Source organism: Salmo trutta, chromosome 22, assembly GCF_901001165.1.
Source record: "Salmo trutta chromosome 22, fSalTru1.1, whole genome shotgun sequence".
Lineage (NCBI taxonomy): Eukaryota > Metazoa > Chordata > Actinopteri > Salmoniformes > Salmonidae > Salmo > Salmo trutta.
The window spans coordinates 24,910,620-24,932,889 of NC_042978.1; the positions used below are offsets into that span (position 1 = coordinate 24,910,620).

Here is a 22,270-nt window from a genome sequence, read left to right on the forward strand (position 1 = left end):
CTTGACACAACGCCCACTTAACCTGGAAGCCAGCCGCACCAATGTGTCGGAGGAAACACCGTACACCTGGTGACCGTGTCAGCGCCCGGCCCGCCACAGGAGTCACTAGCGCGTGATGAGACAAGAACATCTCTGTCGGCCAAACCCTCCCCTAACACGGACGACGCGTGGCCAATTGTGCACCACCCCATGGATCTCCCGGTCGCGGCTGGCTGTGACAGAGCCTGGACTCTAACCAGGATCTCTAGTGGCACAGCTAGCACTGCGATGCAGTGCCTTAGACCAATGCGCCACTTGGGAGGCCAACATGAACATTCTTGGCCATGCTGTAGGTCATGTAAGTGTTTGTCACATGCAATATGCTTTGGGGCGGCAGGTAGCCTAGTGGTTAGAGCGTTGGGCCAGTAACCGAAAGGTTGCTGGATAGAATTCCAGAGCTGACAAGGTAAAAATCTGTCATCCTGCCCCTGAACAAGGTAGTTAACCCACTGTTCCCCGGTAAGCAGTCATTGTAAATAAAAATTTGTTCTTAACTGGCTTGCCTAGTTAAATACAGGTTACATTTTTATTTAAATTGTGGGCTTCACCAGACAGAGGTTGCTCTCCGGTTTCTGTGATGAAACAAAGGTGTGGTTGAATTTATTCTGCCTCTTGTCTTCTTATTGTCTCGGCCTTAGGCATATATCATGGTTGCAAGGCATGAACTAACAGATTATAGAGCAAACAAAGCAATTATCAGAACACATATGTTGTAATATGATTGTTTTTTCTGTTTTGGCTTCCCCAATGATTTTACCCATGCACTGCTACTGGTCCGGACAATATCTTCTGGTGGAAGAATTAAATTGTATGAATTTACTTATCAAAATAACGTTTAAATGAAAATTAAATAAAAAGCAATAAGGCACACAAGGCAGTGCTTTATCGTGAATACAGTCACAGGTAAATGGGTTGACTAGCTCTCAGCTATTGCGTCGGGCTGAACAACACCATGTACCTTACTTCCGTTTCCACACACACACACACACACACACACACACACACACACACACACACACACACACACACACACACACACACACACACACACACACATCTTTGATAATAGAGCAGGCTTGACTGTGTTGCCATGCCAACAGGGTAGAACAAAGACTGGAGACATAATGCCAGCATTCATGTGAGATGTATCAACTGTCGCTGTAGCCACCAGAAATAGAAAAGCAATTCCACCTTTCAATTAGTCTCTTTGCTTCTTACCACATATTATTTATTTGCTTTACATAGCCTAGATTGATTTCTCTAATATGTGTATTCTGTATTTGACTGTGACTTGAATGAGACGTCTTCTAATTAGTGAGAAAACCATTAATATGGTGGAGCTGTGAAACACCAAGAGCCCGCAAAGAGGAATTGCCAAAGGCCTCGTCTTCCCCCATGCTGTTTTGAACTGGCAAATCCTAACAGGTTTTCCTTTCTTGCCTGATTAGTATTTAGGTCACTCCATTTGGAAGGCGGGGGAAGTGGAAGGGAGCATCGCCCCGCCACCCTCGCTGACGATTCGTTTTTCAGATGCCATTCACATCTCCCTGTGGGATAAGCCTTGTGTCCTCTGTTCTGTTCTGACTGCATCAGCATCTCATCAACTATCACACGATACCACAGTTAAAGACCAACCCCCATTTAACAGCAACTAACCACTACTTATATATCAAACAATGACGACATGCTCATTACTATCTGAGCATGGCAAGCATGAAAACATACAGTATGACCCTTTTAATGCCATACGCTGCAATGAGCACATGGCCTCCAGGGCACATTCTTATGCTCTGTGTAGGAGTCTGCGCCGATACATCCTCTGCATGAGAGAGTTTCCGTGTCAAAAGTCCTAGCTATTTTTATTTCTTAGTCTCAGCTAGTATTTTCAGTCCGGGGGGATTTGCTGTTGTGATTTTTTCTTTTACGCTAAAGGTTGTCAGCTGGAAGCGCAGTGCCAATGCTAAACAGTTTGAAGTACAATGCAGTGGCATGTTTATATAGGTGCGGTTGCATGTTGTGTGTGTTTGTCGTGGGTTAACAATGCAGCATATTATGTTTGGGTTTCATCCTCAGCCATATCCAATCATATTATTTCATGTCCTGTAAAATAATATAGTGTCATGAGATTTACTTCAAGCTGATGTGTAACAGTGGTACCAGTTATGTATTGGGTATACCCTCACCAGCTCTAACACAATGGGCCAAACCACACCATAGCAGAGCATGTTGAGTCAGCCACATGCAGCCAAGGGAGGGAAGAGGAAGGGAGGGGCCTCTGTGGGTGTCAGAGTATGCCACACCTCCCCATAGGCATCACTGCCACAGTCTCCCTCCTGCTAGAAGCTCCTTTACCTGAAAACAGACCCCAGGCCACATATGGTGTAGACAAAGCACTGCCAAGAAGAAAGTTAAACAACCCACATCTCAGCTCTCTGTACTCCCTCTCTCTTACGCCCCCCCCCCGTCTCACACACACACTCTTTCCCTCCTCTGCCTCTCTTGCCCTCTTTCACTCCCTTTTCAGTCATGAGATTCCCCTTAGATGGTGGAGCCACTTGGTTGGTAGGTCGGCTTGCATGAATAAGCGATTGACTTTCCCTTGGCATGATCGTGGCTGGTATATCTCTAGATTTCAGGCATTTTGGAGGGAGGGCTGAGGGCAGGCATGTAAAAAGCAGTCTTATGGGTGGCTGAGAGGGGCCTGGCACTCCCTGCTCTAAGACTCCCAGTCCCTGGCCACGTGGCTCTCCTTCCACACTGCTGCTCCACTCCAACAATCTGACCTACATTCTCTGTAATACAGTACCTCTCGCTCCCTCCAAACTGAGCTCAGCACAACACAACCCAAATGGATCCCCCCACAACTACAGACAGTGCATCTCATTACTGATCATGGCATTTGTTTGCTTACACATCGATTACGCTGGTTAATGTTGTTAAAATGGTCTCCATGATGGGGAATCAATGGATATCTGTTGGGAGTTGTCCATTACGGAGTCATTAAAACATGTGATTCCACTATACTAATCCTTGTGTTCATTACTCCAGTGCCAATGTTTTGAGACTTTTATGTGAGTATGACCGCAAAAGAAGCCATTCTCATTATGCGGCCCAGTTTTAGTGGCCTTGTTTTGATGAAGAAAAAAACCCCACCTTGAAATCAATGTTCAAGGTGTGGTTTTGAAAATAGAAGGACAAAATCAAGGGAACATTATTCCAAAGAAAAGAAGAGAAAGAGAGCTTGAAGAAAACATCAGGCCACTGCTGGAGTTTTTATGGAAAACATCAGGCCACTGCTGGAGTTTTTATGGAAAACATCAGGCCACTGCTGGAGTTTTTATGGAAAACATCAGGCCACTGCTGGAGTTTTTATGGAAAACATCAGGCCGCTGCTGGAGTTTTTATGGAAAACATCAGGCCACTGCTGGAGTTTTTATGGAAAACATCAGGCCGCTGCTGGAGTTTTTATGGAAAACATCAGGCCACTGCTGGAGTTTTTATGGATAACATCAGGCCACTGCTGGAGTTTTTTTGGAAAACATCAGGCCACTGCTGGAGTTTTGATGGAAAACATCAGGCCGCTGCTGGAGTTTTTATGGAAAACATCAGGCCACTGCTGGAGTTTTTATGGAAAACATCAGGCCACTGCTGGAGTTTTTATGGGAAACATCAGGCCACTGCTGGAGTTTTTATGGGAAACATCAGGCCACTGCTGGAGTTTTTATGGGAAACATCAGGCCACTACTGGAGTTTTTATGGAAACAGAGACACCAAATTAAGGCAGCTGAAGCATAAACTGTTCAGAAGTTAGGACAGTAGGTTGTGCTGGAAGAGACAACACTGTAAATAAAGAGAACATATATCAACATACACTGTGAAATGTGCCATGTCAATTGAAGATATAACTGTTATTATGGCAGTGGAAAGAATGCTTCTAATGTAGCTATGTATCATGTGATACAATAAAGCAAATTGTATCTAAAAGCCTGACTTTGCCTTACTTATAAATGTATTAAACTTCAAATTGTATTTTGTTGTGTGCTACTTAACATGATTTTCCAAGATAAGTTGCTGGTGAAACAGTCACTGTAAGAACAGGTAACCCTCCTGACCTGTATGAATCCATACATCCCCCTAGTGGACAGCAATAAAATAACTATACAATACGTTTTAGTTCCTTTCTTATCCGGTGTCTAACTGCTCCTCCTACTGATGAAATCAGGGCATTGAAGTGTGGTTCTTCGTTTCCTGTAGCTCTTACAGGATTTACAGCAGTGGAGGCTGCTGAGGGGAGGACGCCTCATAATAATGGCTTTGAATGGAGTCAATGGAATGCTATCAACCACATGGGAACCACATGATTGATGTGTTTGATACCATTCCATTGACTCCATTCCAGCCATTATTATGAGCCATCCTCCCCTCAGCAGCCTCCACTGATTTACAAATGTGTAAAACAATAGGCCACCACTATATACACTATATATACAAAAGTACATGGACACCCCTTCAAATTAGTGGATTTGGCTATTTCCGCCACACCCGTTGCTGACAGTGTATAAAATCGAACACAAGGCCATGCAATCTCCATAGACAAACATTGGCTGTAGAATGGCCTTACGGAAGAGCTCAGTGACTTTCAACGTGGCACCGTCATAGGATGCCACCTTTCCAACAAGTCAGGTCGTCAAATTTCTGCCCTGCTAGAGCTGCCCCGGTCAACTGTAAGTGCTGTTATTGTGAAGTGGAAATATCTAGGAGCATCAACGGCTTAGCCACTAAGTGGTAGGCCACACAAGCTCACAGAACGAAGCTCACAGAACCCTAACCCTAACCCTAACCCCCCAGTACTGAAGCATGTAAAAATCGTCTGTCCTCAGTTGCAACACTCACTACCAAGTTCCAAACTGCCTCTGAAGCAATGTCAGCACATGAACCGTTCGTTGGGAGCTTAATGAAATTAGTTTCCATGGCTGAGCAACCGCACACAAGCCTAAGATGACCATGTGCAATGCCATGCGTTGGCTGGAGTGGTGTAAAGCTCACCGCCATTGGACTCTGGAGCAGTGGAAACGCGTTCTCTGGTGTGATGAATCACGCTCCACCATCTGGCAGTCCGACGGACGAATCTGAGTTTGGCGGATGCCAGGAGAACTCTACCTGCCCCAATGCATGGTGCCAACTGTAAAGTTTGGTGGATGACGAATAATGGTCTGGGGTTGTTTTTCATGGTTCAGGTTAGGCCCCTTAGTTCCAGTAGAAGGGAAATCTTAACACTACAGCAGACAATGACAATCTATACAATTCTGTGCTTCCAACTTTGTAATAACAGTTTAGGAAAGGCCCTTTCCTGTGTCAGCATGACAATGCGAGGTCCATACAGAAATCGTTTGTCGAGACCGGTGTGGAAGAACTTGACTGACTTGCACAGAGCCCTGACCTCAACCTCATCGAACACCTTTGGGATGAATTGGAACGCCGACTGTGAGACAGGCTTAATTGCCCAACATCAGTGCCTGACCTTACTAATACTCTTGAGGCTGAATGGAAGCAAGACCCTGCAGCAATGTTCCAACATCTAGTGGAAAGCCTTTCCAGAAGAGTGGAGGCTGTTATAGCAGAAAAGGGGGGACCATATGAATGCCCATGATTTTGGAATGAGATGTTCGACGAGCAGATGTCCCCATACTTTTGGTCATGTAGTCTATTTATCGGTATGATCAGTGAATGATTCATGTCAATAAAACAGTCCCAAAGAAACATAATATACTCAGTTTTAATATGCAAACTGCATCGCTCATGCCTGAATGTAATCATTGAGTTGACATGGGAGGTAACAGACAGTAAAAATACAATAAAAGATGATGCTGTACCAACAATGACAGACAATGGTCAAAGTCCACTGACAAATGCCCACTGGCAAATTTGGCTTGGAATACAATTTGTTACCATGGCTCTTACTAGCGACCTTCCTGCATTAACGTAGAACTTCCTCTATTTCTTCCCTCTTGGAAAAAACACTGGAGGCCCTGCCAGAGTACAACGCCATGAAACAAGACAGTTTCGTCAGACGACACCAAGGGAGAGTGGGGTGAGCTTATGTCGATCTTTCTCTATATAGCCTTCCAGCTTTTGAAGACATGACTACGCATAGACTTTATCTGTGATTGTGGTTCCTGTTCATGAACTTTTGTTCAGTTTAGCTGTCCTATGCTATTATTCTAGATAAGTGCTTAACAAGAGGGTACTAATAGATTAACAATGAGGACAAACATGATGAGGAATGTAGAAGTTACACTGTAACTTCCAATGTGTAATCACAATTTCATTTTATGACTTTTTCTGTCTTTTATTTCACTTTTATTTTAGCAGGGAGTCCCATTGATATTTAGATCTATTTTACAATAGATCATCAATAAGACTGATTTTAGGAGTGTAGACAAAAAACAAGTAGTTTTGAGACTCCAATCATATATACCTGACATACATGGGTTCATGTTGATGTTCAGTTCCAGAACAGTGTCCTTCCTGGAGCACCATTGTACTGTCTCCTGTAACTCACGATTGCATTGGTGTACTTCTAACACTAGGTGGCAGTAGAGGAATGAGTGTAGGCATCCTCACATCATACAAGGCACTGTGTTTATACGCCTCACAGTATACCATTCAGTGGGTACAGTAGGAAGTTAGAACGTTTGGGATTGCTTAAATACGCTTGTAATTAGATATATTTTCTAGCTATCGCTCTTTTATAACGTATGACTAAATCTACATTTCTGCAGTGAAAAAGTGTTTATTAATATTAAACAGATTCCTGACAAAAAATCCAAACTAGAAGTCCAAAATATAAACTTGAAGAGACAATACTCAGACGACATTCCTTCCGCCAGATATCCCCTCTAAAGACACAGACTCTCTCTTTCTCACACACACACCAAATAATTTTAAGCTTGAGCAAGGGGTAGTCCATTGTGCCTGTCACTCGTATGGCTCTGTAAGGTATGTCAAACATTTTGAGCACACAGGCTTACAACAGGGTTAGCAGGGCTATGTCACTAATAGCCTACCCCAGAAACTGGCTTCACCAATAGGACATCTGCAGAAAAGTTAAAACAACTGCTGACAGTCTCTCCTGTCCTCAACTTGGTATGGGATTATCAATAAGAGAAATTTGCCGGCAAAATCTGGACTCCTAAAGGTAGGACCTGACAAAGTCTCAGCACCGTCTCCAACTGCTTTGTGGGACTAGAGAGATAGATGAAAATTATCTTAAACTGTTAATTGAATCACTGATAGATATGTAACTGGTTTTCCTTCCATCAGCCCAGTGTTGTATGATGTATTATTGTTGTTGCTGCTTTTCCATGAATTGGCAATGCCATATTTCACTGTCATTATGTGAGTTTGTTTGATTGCTTGAAAGGAGGCAGAGAGAGAGCAAGTATTAATACCGTTATGTGCATCCAAGCAAAATGTTAACAGCCTGGAGATATGAAAGAGCTACTATTTTCCACTTTTTACCCTCACATTTAGGATTCCTCTTCATCGTTAATTAGACTTAAAGAACACTTTGAAGGTGCCTCCTCTCCTCTGGTCTGCCATTGTCAGACGCTGACTCGACCTCCTGACCCACAGTGAAGTCACTCGCTGACCTTTAGAATGACAGCGATCCGCCAGGTGCAGCTGTGGCTCTATTTTCAGTCCTCTTATGGTGCTTTCAAGACAACTGGGAACTCGGGGAAAAAACTAGATCTAATCATGACGTCAGTGATCTTCAGGTCGGAGAATTCTAGAAAGATGACTGAGTTTCCGACTTAGAATTCTGAGTTGGATGACCATTCAAAACAATTTTCCCAGTCCGCGCTCTTTTTTCTGAGTTCACAGTTGTCTTGAATGCACTGAAGTCGGATATTTCTGAGTTCACAGTTGTCTTGAATGCACTGAAGTCGGATATTTCTGAGTTCACAGTTGCTTTAAATGTGGCATTACTGCACAGTCTGCCCAGATATCCAGAGCGGCACAGCCCATTAGCACTTAGTACGCGGGGGAGACGCCAGCACTCTCACCACAGACATCATTAACGCTCCATTCTGTCACTCCAGCCGGGGAAATGAATGCTTCAGGCAAATATAGCCTATAGAGGAGGTAATGCCTCCTGCCTGCCTGCCTCTTACTCTAAACTGATTCTGAATGGATTTGTTCGTCTGGGGTTGGTACTGTAGCTCAATTATTTTCAGTCATGTGAAGAGTAAATTATATAAAGATGTAATAAAAGCCTGCTGGTGAATGGATACAGTAATGGTCAAACCACAACCTCTTTTTTTCAAAGCCAAGTTATCCTTCTCTTAAGGATTCTTGATATAAATCCAAAGATGTTATCACTTTTAATGAAAATGATAAATAATACATGCAAGAAAAAACATGTGTATGCCTGTACAAGAGCAGTCCAAGGAGCGCAACTACACAGCAGGGCTGCTTCATATGTCCCCGATATGCAATACAGCTGTCTATACTGTCTTCACTGTTACTATTAGGTACAGTTCATTTATCAGCTAGCTTAAAAAGGTATGTTATTTAATGTATAACACAAAGGAAAGAAGATTGTCTCAAGGCCATTCTGAGTAAACAGTCAGGTGCCTGTGCCATGTGCCAACTGCACAGCCAGCAGACAGAAATAGCACTCCAGAAACAGTCAATGACATCAATTCAAATCAAATTTTATTTGTCACATGGGCCAAATACAACAGGTGTAGACTTCACCGTGAAATGCTTACTTAAGAGTCCTTTACCAACAATGCAGTGTTAAAAAGTAAGAAAAATTGGCTAAATAACAAAAGGAAATAGTAACACAAAATAACAATAATGAGGCTGTATACAAGGACTACTGGTACCGAGTCATTGTGCAGGGGTACGAGGTAGTTGAGGTAATATGTACATGTAGGTTGGGGTAAAAGTGACTAGCCAATCAGGATAGACAATAAACAGAGTAACGTATGTGAAAAGCGGGAAAGAGTGGGAAAGTGTGTCTCTGTGAGTGTGTGTATGTAGTGTGAGTGTGTGTCATTGTAGTATGTGTGAGTGTGTGTGTGGGTGGAGTCCAGTGAGTGTGCATAGAGTCAGTGCAAAAGAGTCAGTGCAAAAAAAAGGGGGTCAATGCAAAGAGTCCTGGTAGCCATCTTATTAACTGTACAGCAGTTTTATGGCTTGTGGGTAGAAGCTGTTCAGGAGCTTTTTGGTTCCAGACTTGGCGCTCCGGTACCGCTTGCAGTGCAGGAGCAGAGAAAACAGTCTGACTTGGGTGGCTGGAGTCTTTAAAAAAAATGTGGGACTTCCTCTGACACCGCCTGGTATAGAGGTCCTGGATGGCAGGAGGTCGGCCCAGTATGCACTACCCTCAGTAGCACCTTACGGTCGGATGCCAAGCAGTTGCCATACCAAGTGGTGATGAAGCCAGTCAAGATGCTCTCAATGGTGCAGCTGTATAACCTTTTGAGGATCTGAGGGCCCATGCCAAATCGTTTCTGCCTCTTGAGGGAGGAACACCATGGGTTTTCTCTGATGGGCATAATGTGGGGGGTGATGAACATGATAGCCACACAGTTTTAGCATATGACAACACCTGTCTGTGCAGTGTGCATTCTGTGTGCCACCTGATGCTCAATGTCTTCTCGGAAAGCCCTCGGCTTTATATATCAAAGCGAACAAGTGCTGGTGGGTTATTTGTTGTTCTTGTGTTACACAGAGGGATGTCTTGGTCTCCTGACAGACCTTTTGGCAAAAAAAGAAGTGCATTCTCCACAGTATACAGCCTGCACTGTTAAGAGTCAGCTGCCACCCGCCATGCTGTGGTTTGGCTCTGCTATGAGGGGAATTCCTGTCTAACATGCAGACCATTTGAATATTTGCCCACAGAGTCGTGCCGCCATGGCCCAATGGTATTACAGAAAGGCACATGTTGCCAGTGACCTTTTTAAAAGAGGTGAATGTCTATTTAAAATAACATCAATCACCAATGAAACCCTATAATATCACGCTATCTGATACAGCCTTTGTGAAAGGGTATACAGTACATAGTATTATTAGATACAATCATTCATTTATGCATTCGTTCACACATTCATTCAACAAACTATTCATTCATGCATTTATTCTGCATTTTTCCTGGAATCTACCCAAGATTCTGTGGCATCTTTCCGTAGTTCTGATTGCCACTGTTTGAGGGATTGGGTAGTGATTTGAGTGGAACTTTTCTTGGGTAATACAGGAGAAAAAAACGTATTTGTGTAAATACTGAACAATATCAAATAGATTTTGTGACAAAAGACAGAGTGGAGTAGATTACTGCTGTGGAGCTCAGAGAGTTTATTAATTGGTGGATGGTGCTTTTAATGATAGAGATTCTGAGAATGGCTGAGTGGGAGGAGAAATATCTAGGAACAAACCGAAAAAGCAGTTACTTCAAAATAAAAAACAATATACATGGTCATTAAAGAAGAGATGGTGATGAGAAGGTGATGGGATGGTTTGTTTGTGTTCTACCTGTGTTTAGTATTTACATTTTACATTTACATTTATTTACTATAAGTGCTGTATGACTAATGGGAAATAGAGGATGGTATAATTGGCTAATTCCTGAGAGAGACTCTGCAAATTACTGTGAATCAGTCATCATGAACTTCTGACAAGCCAAAAAAACGAGACTGCAGTTCAGAACTAAATCAACCAAACTTATCCAAGAGACGTATTATTCATGTTGCTAATTTACTTTAGGGCGCTATCAAAAATGTCAATCGTTCATTCAACCTTTGCCTCAATAGCAAACCAGTTGACAAGGACAGTTGAGACAGAGGCAATTGTGCTTGAGAATGTAGTAGAAATAGTGAGGGATATGAGGCTTTCAGGATGCATATTATTGTCCCAGTCGTGATATATGGTCATTGTTGGAGTGTCATTACCTTGTTGCTGCAGCAGGGCCTCTGTAAATGGGCCTGAATGAGTGTTATTAACAGCCTGCAGAGTGAATTCCTGCCTTGAGGCAGTGCCTGAAGAACACCACAACATTCACCAATTGATGGCTGCTGCCGGGAGCCACCGCTCTCCACTCACAACAATATTGACAAATGCTCAAACTGCATTCACAAGAGTGGTGTGTAAATCTTGTTGCCAGTCGCTGTCAAATAATATCCTGGCAGACACTGCATGGGAAGTCCCAGTGGTAGTGTAGCGAGCGGCCATGTTGGATAACTCAACAGAAACACTGACCCCTGACTCTGACCCCCTCTTCCCTCTTTGGACCAAAGGTGAGATTCAGGCTGTTTCTATACTCTTCCCTCTTTGGACCAAAGGTGAGATTCAGGCTGTTTCTATACTCAGGGTAAGGTTAGGGCTACCCTTAGTCTGGCTACACTTCTACTGCATGGTTATAAAAGGCTGAAAGCTTGATGAAACAGAACAGACAGGGCTTTATCACGAAAAGCCCGAGTCACCTGAGTGCACTCACCCTCAGACAAATATTTACAATGACCTTGCTTACATTGACCACACTCATTCTTTCAGCAGGTGTGTCTTTCATGATGCATTTATTAATGGAGTAATCATGCTGTTGGACTGTTCAAAGGTTTCTTTGTTCAATATTTACTCCAACATGATGACTCCTGTTCCTGTAATAGCCAGGTGCTTACAAATGGTTCCAAAAGACCAAACATGATCAATGGGAACCTACTTGTGTTTTAGTCTCATGATGTCACATGATTGTAAATTGGGAGTGATTGTGTACTTTTATCAACATTGAAACAAACAAGGATATGCACTTAAAAAATATAAATTAAGTTAACATTATAGAATATAATCTCTGTGTAGAATCACCAAGCCTTGTGCATGGATGGTCCAGGGTATATGGAGAAGTTGCATGTGTTTGTTGTCTTCTACTTTAACAGTGTCCTGTTTGACCCAAATATTTTAGAAAATGTGTTGAACATCTACTGTCTGGGCTATGACATCCTACAGTATGTGATGCCCCAAAAATGAAATAAAAAATATATGAAGAGTTAATTTGAGTTTTATGTATTCTCCCATAAAAAGATAAAAAGCAGAGTCCTAATAGTCTTTAATTAACAACATCCCTTCTAGATATAAACAGATGCTATGTGATGTGATCTTTATTCACTCTATGTGCCTCATTACAAAAATAATAGTGTATAAACTTCATTCCAAAAACAACTACATTTCTTACCGTGATTTCTTACTATAATAAATTCATGCGAGCATAAAGATTGGCACCGGAGGGGATGGCTGCCGTTTTAAGGGCTCCTAACCAATTGTGCTATTTTGTGTGTTTTTTCGCATAGTTTGTAACTTATTTTCTACATAATGTTGATGCTACCGCCTCTTATGACCGAAAAGACCTTCTGGATATCAGAACAGCGATTACTCACCTCGAACTGGAAGAAGATTTTTTATTTAATGAGTCTGATGTGAAGGATATAATGTTGGTCCCAGACAAGGCCCAAATCCCCGTCATTCACATGAAGAAAATAAGGAAATACAGGGGGCGGAGATCAGGGTGCCTTGTGAGAATTAGTCGGGCGAGTGGGTAACCCGCCTCTACCATCCGTTCTATTAGCCAACGTGCAATCACTGGAGAATGAACTGGATGAGCTCCATTCGAGACTATCCTACCAACGGGACATAAAAAACTGTAATATCTTACGTTTCGCTTTCCTAGTGGCCAGGGACTTTAATGAAGGTAAACTTAAACCTGTTTACCTCATTTCTACCAGCATGTCACATGTGCAACCAGAGGAAGAAAAACTCTAGACCACCTTTACTCCACACAAAGAGATCCGTACAAGCTCTCCCTCGCCCTCCATTTGGATAATCTGACCATAATTATATCCTCCTGATTCCTGCTTACAAAAAAAGCTAAAGCAGGAAGTACCAGTGACTCAATACGGAAGTGGTCAGATGATGTAGATGCTACGCTACAGGAATATTTTTCTAGCACAGACTGGAATATGTTCCGGGATTTATCCGATGGCATTGAGGAGTATACCACCTCAGTCACCGGCTTCATCAATAAGTGCATCGACGACGTCGTCCCCACAGTGACCATACGTACATATCCCAACCAGAAGCCATGGATTACAGGCAACATCCGCACCGAACTAGAGGCTAGAGCTGCCGCTTTAAAGGCGCAGGACACTAATTCGGACACTTATAAGAAATCCTGATATGCCCTCAGACGAACCATCAAACAGGCAAAGCATCAATTCAAGACTAAGATTGAATCCTACTACACCGGCTCTGATGCTCGTCGGATGTGGCAGGTCTTGCAAACTATTACAGACTACAAAGGGAAACTCAGCCGTGAGCTACCCAGTGACGCAAGCCTACCAGATGGGCTAAATGCCTTTTATGCTCGCTACAAGGCAAGCAACACTGAAGCATGCATGAGTGCACCAGCTAATCCAAACGACTATATGATCATGCTCTCCATAGCCGATATGAGCAAGACCTTTAAACAGGTCAACATTCACAAGGCCATGGGGCCAGACGGATTACCAGGATGTGTACTAAGAGGATGCGTGAAACAACTGGCAAGTGTCTTCACTAACATTTTCAACCTCTCCCTGACTGTGTCTGTAATACCTACATGTTTCAAGCAGACCATCATAGTCCCTGTGCCCAAGAAAGCGAAGGTACCTGCCTAAATGACTACTGCTCCGTAGCACTCACTTCCTTAGCAATGAGGTGCTTTGAAAGGCTGGTCATGGCTCACATCAACATCATCAACCAAGAAACCCTAGACCAACTCCAATTCGTATACCGCCCCAACAGATCCACAGGTGACACAATCTCAATCGCACTCTGCACTATGTGAGAATGCTGTTCATTGACTACAGCTCAGCATTCAACACCATAGTGCCCACAAAGCTCATCACTAAGCTAAGGACTCTATGACTAAACACCTCCCTCTGCAACAGGACCCGGTGCTGTAATGGACCGTGTCGAGAGTTTAAAGGTCCTTGGTATCCACATTACCAATGAACTATCATCAATCAATCAAATGTATTTATAAAGCCCTTTTTACATCAGCCGATGTCACAAAGTGCTGTACAGAAACCCAGCCTAAAACTCCAAACAGCAAGCAATGCAGATGTAGAAGCATGGTGGCTAGGAAAAACTCCCTAGAAAGGCCAGAATCTAGGAAGAAACCTAGAGAGGAACCAGGCTCTGAGGGGTGCCCAGTCCTCTTCTGGCTGTGCCGGGTGGAGATTATAACAGAACATGGCCAAGATGTTCAAACATCATAGATGACCAGCAGGGTCAGATAATAATAATCACAGTGGTTGTAGAGGGTGCAACAGGTCAGCACCTCAGGAGTAAATGTCAGTTGTCTTTTCATAGCCGATCATTCAGAGTTAGAGACAGCAGGTGCGGTAGAGAGAGAGTCCTACACAGCAGGTCCGGGACAAGGTAGCACGTCCAGTGAACAGGTCAGGGTTCCATAGCCACAGGCAGAACAGTTGAAACTGGAGCAGCAGCATGACCAGGTGGACTGGGGACAGCAAGGAGTCATCAGGCCAGGTAGTCTTGAGGTATGGTCCTAGGGCTCAGGTCCTCCGAGAGAAGAGAGAAAGAGAGAGAATGAGAAAGAGAGAAAAAGAGAGAGAGAGTGAATTAGAGGGAGCATACTTAAAGTCACACAGGACACCGGATAAGACAGGATAAATACTCCAGATATAACAGACTGACCCTAGCCCCCTGACACATAAACTATTACAGCATAAATACTGGAGGCTGAGACAGGAGGGGTCGGGAGACACTGTGGACCTGTCCGACGATACCCCCGCACAGGGACAAACAGGCAGGATATAACCCCACCCACTTTGCCAAAGCACAGCCCCCACATCACCAGAGGGATATCTTCAACCACCAACCTACTACCCTGAGACAAGGCAGAGTATAGCTCACGAAGATCTCCCCCACGGCACAAACCGAGTGGGGCGCCAACCCGGACAGTAAGATCACATCAGGGACTCAACCCACACAACGCACCCCTTCTAGGGACGGCATGGAAGAGCACCAGTAAGCCAGTGACTCAGCCCCAGTAATAGGGTTAGAGGCAGAGAATCCCAGTGGAGAGAGGGGAACCAGCCAGGCAGATACAGCAAGGGCGGTTCGTCGCTCTAGTGCCTTTCCGTTCAACTTCACACCCCTGGGCTAGACTACACTCAATCATAGGACCTACTGAAGAGATGAGTCTTCAATAAAGACTTAAAGGTCGAGACTGAGCCTGCATCTTTCACATGGATAGGCAGACCATTCCATAAAAATGGAGCTCTATAGGAGAAAGCCCTGCCTCCAGCTCTTTGCTTAGAAATTCTAGGGACAGTAAGGAGACCTGCATCTTGTGACTGTAGCATACATGTAGGTATGTATGGCAGGACCAAATCGGAAAGATAGGTAGGAGCAAGCCCATGTAATGCTTTGTAGGTTAGCAGTAAAACCTTGAAATCAGCCCTAGCCTTAACAGGAAGCCAGTGTAGAGAGGCTAGCACTGATTCTAGCAGTCAAGATTCTAGCAGCTGTGTTTAGCACTAACTGAAGTTTATTTAGTGCTTTATACTGGTAGCCGGAAAGTAGAGCATTGCAGTAGTCTAATCTAGAAGTGACAAAAGCATGGATACATTTTTCTGCATAATTTTTGGACAAAAAGTTTCAGATTTTTGCAATGTTACGAAGATGGAAATAAGCTGTCCTTGAGATATTATTGATATGTTCGTCAGAAGAGAGATCAGGGTCCAGAGTAACGCTGAGGTCCTTAACAGTTTCATTTGAGATGACTGTACAACCATCAAGATTAATTGTCAGATCCAACAAAATATCTCTTTGTTTCTTGGGACCTAGAACTAGCATCTCTTTTTTGTCTGAGTTTAAAAGTAAAATATTTGCCGCCATTCACTTCCTTATGTCTGAAACACAGGCTTGCAGGGAGGGCAATTTTGGGGCTTCACCATGTTTCATCAAAATGTACAGCTGTGTATCGTAGCAGTGAAAGTTAACATTATGTTTCCGAATGACATCACCGAGAGGTAAAATATATAGTGAAAACAATAATGGTCCTAAAACGGAACCTTGAGGAACCTGTGGATGGTCAGAAGACAAACCATCCAGAGAGACAAACTGATATTTTTCCGACAGAGAAGATCTAAACCAGGCCATAACTAGACCAGTGTAGACCAACTAGTCAGTGTAGACCAATTTGTATTTCCAATCTCTCCAAAAGAATGTCGTGATCGATGGTATCAAAAGCAGCACTAAGGTCTATGAGCACGAGGGCAGATGCAGAGCCTTGGTCTGACGCCATAAAAGGTAATCTACCATCTTCACGAGTGCAGTCTCAGTGCTATGATGGGGTCTAAAACCAGACTGAAGTGTTTCGTATACATTGTTTGTATTCAGGAAGGCAGTGAGTTGCAGCGCAACAGCTATTTCAAAATGTTTTGAGAGGAATGAGAGATTCGATATAGGCCGATAGTTTTTCATATTTTCTGGGTCAAGGTTTGGCTTTTTCAAGAGACGCTTTATTACTGCCACTTTTAGTGAGTTTGGTACACATCCGGTGGATAGGGAGCCATTTATTATGTTCAACATAGTAGGGCCAAGCACAGGAAGTAGCTCTTTCAGTAGTTTAGTTGGAATAGGGTCCAGTATGCAGCTTGAAGGTTTAGAGGCCAAGACTGCTTTCATCAATGTGTCAAGAGATATAGTATTAAAAAACTTGAGTGTCTCCCTTGATCCTAGGTCCTGGCAGTGTTGTGCAGACTCAGGACAACTGGGCTGTGGAGAAATAAGCAGATTTAAAGAGGAGTCCATAATTTGCTTTCTAATGATCATGATCTTTTCGTCAAAGAAGTTCATGAATTCATCACTGCTGAAGTGAAAGCCATCCTCTCTTGGGGAATGCTGCTTTTTAGTTAGCTTTGTGACAGTATCAAAAATAAATTTTGGATTGTTCTTATTCTCCTCAATTAAGTTGGAAAAATGGGATGATCGTGCACCAGTGAGGGCTCTTCGATACTGCACGGTACTGTCTTTCCAAGCTAGTCGGAAGACTTCCAGTTTGGTGTAACGCCATTTCCATTCCAATTTTCTGGAAGCTTGCTTCAGGGCGCGGGTATTTTCTGTATACCAGAGAGATAGTTTCTCATGACAAATGTTTTTGTTTTTAGGGGTGCGACTGCATCTAGGGTATTACGCAAGGTTACATTTATTTCCTCAGTTAGGTGGCTAACTGATTTTTCTACTTTGACGTCCTTGAGTAGGTGGAGAGATTCTGGAAGGGCATCTAGGAATCTTTGAGTTGTCTGAGAATTTATAGCACGGCTTTTGATGAACCTTGGTTGGGGTCTGAGCAGATTAATTGTTGCTATTGCAAACAATCAAATTGTGGTCCGATAGTCCAGGATTATGAGGAAGAACATTAAGATCCACAATATTTATTCCACAGGACAAAACTAGGTCCAGAGTATGACTGTGGCAGTGAGTAGGTCCGGAGACATGTAGGACAAAACCCACTGAGTCGATGATGGCTCCGAAAGCCTTTTGGAGTGGATGTGTGGACTTTTCCATGTGAATATTAAAGTCACCAACAATTTGAATATTATCTGCCATACATGATCCGATAGGAATTCAGGGAACTCAGTGAGGAACGCTGTATACGGCCCAGGAGGCCTGTAAACAGTAGCTATAACAAGTGATTGAGTAGGCTGCATAGATTTCATGGTGTAGAAGCTCAAAAGACAAAAACGCAGTATTTTTTTTTTTGTAAATTGAAATTTGCTATCGTAAATGTTAGCAACACCTCTGCCAATGCAGGGTGGCGGGGGATACGGTCACAAGTGTAACCAGGAGGAGAAGCCTCATTTAACACACTAAATTCATCAGGCTTAAGCCATGTTTCAGTCAGGCCAATCACATCAAGATTATGATCAGTGATTAGTTAATTGACTATAACTCCCTTAGAAGTGAAGGATTAAGTAAGGATCTAATATTACCTATTTTGAGATGTGAGATATCAAAATCTCTTTCAATAATGACAGGAATGGAGGAAGTCTTTATTCCAGTGAGATTGCTAAGGCGAACACCGCCATGTTTAGTTTTGCCCAACCTAGATCGAGGCACAGACACGGTCTCTGTGGGGATAGCTGAGCTGACTACACTGACTATGCTAGTGGCAGACTCCACTAAGCTGGCAGGGTGGTCCAAACACACCAAGAAAGTCATCGAGGGCACGACAACACCTTTTCCCCCTCAGGAGACTGGAAAGATTTGTCATGGGTCCCGAGATCCTCAAAAGGTTCTACAGCTGCACAATCGATAGCATCCTGACCGGTTGCATCACGGCCTGGTATGACAACTGCTTAGCATCCAACCATAAGACGCTACAGAGGGTAGTGCTACTCGCTGTTTATTGTCTATGCATAGTCACTTTACCCCCCCTACCCTGTACCCCCACACATTGACTCGATACCGATATCCCCTGTAAATAGCCTCATTATTGTTATTTAATTGTGTTACTTTTTTACATTTTAGCTTTCATTTCCTACTTTAGTTTATTTAGTAAATATTTTCTTAACTCTATTTTCTTAAAACTGCATTGTTGATTAAGGGCTTGTAAGTAAGCATTTCACGGTAATCTTTTGAAGATGCCTCAGAGCAAAAAACACAATTACAATCATCATGACATCACCACAGCCTGCTATTCCTAAATCACAAGAAGTAAAAATATCCCCCAATTTACAGACCAAAAATAGTACAGAACCTGCCTTTCAAACACACACCCTCACACAATACTTTGAACTTGACAAACTGGCTATCTGAGAGCCAGGGGCGGAAATCCCGGGGGGGACACGACTCCCCCATCCTGGGAAAAATATGATTTGTCCCCCCCAATATATCACTGAAACATAACTATGTAATTTAAATATAATATTAATAATACGCAATGAAAGCAATTGTGCTGATTATAGACACTTAATAGCGCGTTTTTAAGTTTCAAAAGATTGCAACCCCCCCCACCCTTTGCCTCACAATGGTTTGATCCACTGCCAGTTCCTTAGCTTGCTACGTAACTGACGTGAGGTTAATCCCGTCAATCGCGCACACACACTAGCTGAATATGCAGAGCTAGCGCGCAAATATTAACTATTAAGCTAGCTAGTACCTATTCCATTTATGTGGCGTCGTCAAAAATGGAATCAGCATGCAGATGATGTAAGTTAGTGCTTCAAAGTCCCTGTGATAAGGTTAGCGATAAACTGAAATCCAAACTGAACAGAACTACACTCTCTTCTACCATTGTCTTAAATATATTTAATGGTCTCGTTGCAAAAGCTAAATTGTCGCAAGTGAACTTTTATTTATTTATTTTATTTCACCTTTATTTAACCCGGGTAGCAAAGATTATAGCAAACACCACTGAAACTGAATTGGTGCTCGCTAGCTTTGCAAATTCAGCTATTGTTGGAAGCCAGCCAATATGAAACAAACTATTAAAATTACAAAAGGTTGCAGCATATGTTGTGTAAATGGTGAACTCATACAGCTGTCAACTCTTGTCATTTTAATCCGTTTCACATTTGCTAGCTACCTTTTAGATCGAAGCCCAAATAGAATGATTGAAGATGATAGAAGCCCATCTCCTACTGTAAATAACCTACACACTGTGTGTGTAGCCAGCCAGCCAGGTAGAAAAATGGCAGAAAAATAAAAGACGGACATCAGAGTATTTTTCAATACACCAAAACGCATAGTAAGAACCCTAGTAGCCTAATATCTCAAAGACTAGTTGATAAAATGTTCATAAGAAAGAAATGAAATTCTAATGGAAATGTTTCACAATGATGTCATTAGGCAGAGCAGGCAACAGATGGCACACAGACAGCAGAGTTGGGGACATATATGCAGGGACAGACTGGCAGAGACAGGGAGTCTCAGGTAAGTTTGTTGAGTCTTTGTTTGGCAACATTATGAAAGGTTCTCCATTTTTTTGACTTTTTTGAAAATGCCATGGATACCCCCACTCTCAACTTAAACTGGTGACTGAACTAAGATTTGTTAAAGGCAATGGTATTGCTTTTGTGATTAGTTGTGTAGTTTTGGGTACCGGTAGTTAGGAGTACGGCAAACACCTTATTTCTTTGGTTTCTCAATATACATTTACCATATTACAATGTAGGCTATGTGTTACAGCACTACTTTTGGTGTCCCACTAAGGAATTGCTCTTGAGAAAATTTCATGTAATTGTCCCCTCCAAAGTTGATATCAGATTTTCGCCAATGCTGAGAGCGAAAATCCCGTGCTGGATTCAAGCCATTACTGTAAGAAAAATGTAAACATTGAGAGAGTAATCTCTTTGCCCAAACTGGCCCCTTGTGCAATAACAGGTAAGCAGACCTAATGTAGTTTAGGTGGATCCAGGGTAATGCTTATTAATATTTAAGCATTGTGGATTTGTTTTTATTCATGAGCACATTAAAGTCTCTCTTTGGGGAAGTTAATCCTTAATTAGAGGCATTTTGCAGGTGCAATGTCTTGGTCAAGCTGGAAAGAACTGCAAGGTGACATGGGGCTTTTAGATGTAAACAACTGGCTCTGAATGCAGAAAGATGAGAGAGAGGGCATGGAGTAACCTCCCTCAATTTCCCAGAAAACAGCTTTATTGAAAGCCATAAAACATTCTCAGGGTTCCCCATGCTCGGTTCTTTTGCTTAAATGGTACAAGTCTGGCCGTTGGTACACTTTAAATTCACTGCATGACTCATGCACTTTGGAGGCACTTTGAGTTCTGCTGAGAATACTATGGGAGATATGTTTAAGTCTCCAATATTAGCTAAAGGAAAGTAAAGCCCAAAAGGGACATTTGTTGATGTTGTACAGTAGACATGTCTGGGAGATCTTCTTTCTGGGTAACAATTAAGTACCTTACTGTGATTGTTTTTAATTAAAATGGTCAAAAAGAAACAAAAATAGCTTCTTAGCAAGATAAACTTCTCAAGCAATAATTTTGCTAGGACTGTCTGGGAGTGGTTGAGCGGGAAGGGGGAAATTGAAAACTAGCTGTTATTGGCAGAGAAGTTTGGAACTCTGTTTCTTATTGGTCTATTAACTGATGTCACCAGGCAGGCCAAAACTCCATCCCACCACAACAGGCATGAATTTCAGGCGGTCTTTTCAAACAGCTCTCACACTAAAAGGGCATTATCATAATTTTCACAATTTCACAGTATTATTCCAAACTCAGTATGGAAATATACATAAAACGCTGAAAAATCACATTTTGACTGCACTGTGCCTTTAAGGAGTTAATTTAAGGACAAATCTGAAAGTCGCTGTGTGAGGCGTGATGGTGTCCAGAGAGTGTTGTTCAGAAAGCTCTGGAGGAGTTTCACCCAGCTGACCTTGACATGGTTTTTCCACATGATCTTAAGGCTTAACACCTTTGTCACGTCCTGACCAGTAAAGGGGTTATTTGTTATTGTAGTTTGGTCAGGACGTGGCAGGGGGTGTTTGGTTAGAGTGTTTCGGTGTTTGTTGGGCTATGTTCTTATGTAAGAGGGGTGTTTGTTTTATGTGTTTCGGGGTTTGTGGTTAATGTTCTATGTTAGTATATTTCTATGTTCGTTCTAGTCTTTCTATTTCTATGTTTAGTTTATGGGTTGACCTTCAATTGGAAGCAGCTGCTCCTCGTTGCTTCTAATTGAAGGTCCTATTTAAGAGGGGTGTGTTTTCTATGGGATTTTGTGGGTAGTTGTTCCTTGTTTAGTGTTTGTGCACATGACAGGGCTGTTTCGGTATCGTTGTTTTTTGTATATGTATTTATTTGTTTCTCCTTCTTCAAAATAAAAAGAAGATGAGTATACATATTCCTGCTGCATTTTGGTCAAATCCTTGTGACAACCTTGACATGGTTTTTCCAAATGATCTTAACGCTTAATGGCTAGTATGGCTAGTATGTGCTGCCGCCTGCATGTCAGCACCATCCGCTGTCTTGAAGCACTGTCCTGTTTTACTGTGACACCCCCCTGAGTCATTGATGGTGGGCTATGGCTGATGCCTCCTGGTAGGCCTCTTAAATCAGGGTTGTAAAACACACCTTGGTCATGTGTGTGGTGACACCTGTGTTTCCCTATGTGTCCCAGACAGCAGAGCTGTTGGGTGCTCTTG

The 22,270-nt window shown here is 42.7% G+C and overlaps 1 protein-coding gene across 3 annotated transcripts in view; it reads left to right on the forward strand.

Moving 5' to 3' along the window:
- Positions 1-6,036: 6,036 nt before the first annotated feature.
- The window catches only part of s100p (S100 calcium binding protein P), a 29,085-nt gene continuing 12,851 nt past the window's right edge, over positions 6,037-22,270 (forward strand). The window contains exon 1 of one of the 3 annotated variants that reach the window (XM_029707342.1): positions 6,037-6,130. In XM_029707342.1, the coding sequence (XP_029563202.1) occupies positions 6,087-6,130 (44 nt within the window). In that variant the 5' untranslated portion in view covers positions 6,037-6,086. Of the gene's footprint in view, positions 6,131-7,067; positions 7,238-11,320; positions 11,340-22,270 lie in introns of those variants that run through there. The other 2 variants (XM_029707343.1, XM_029707345.1) reach the window with 2 other exon arrangements.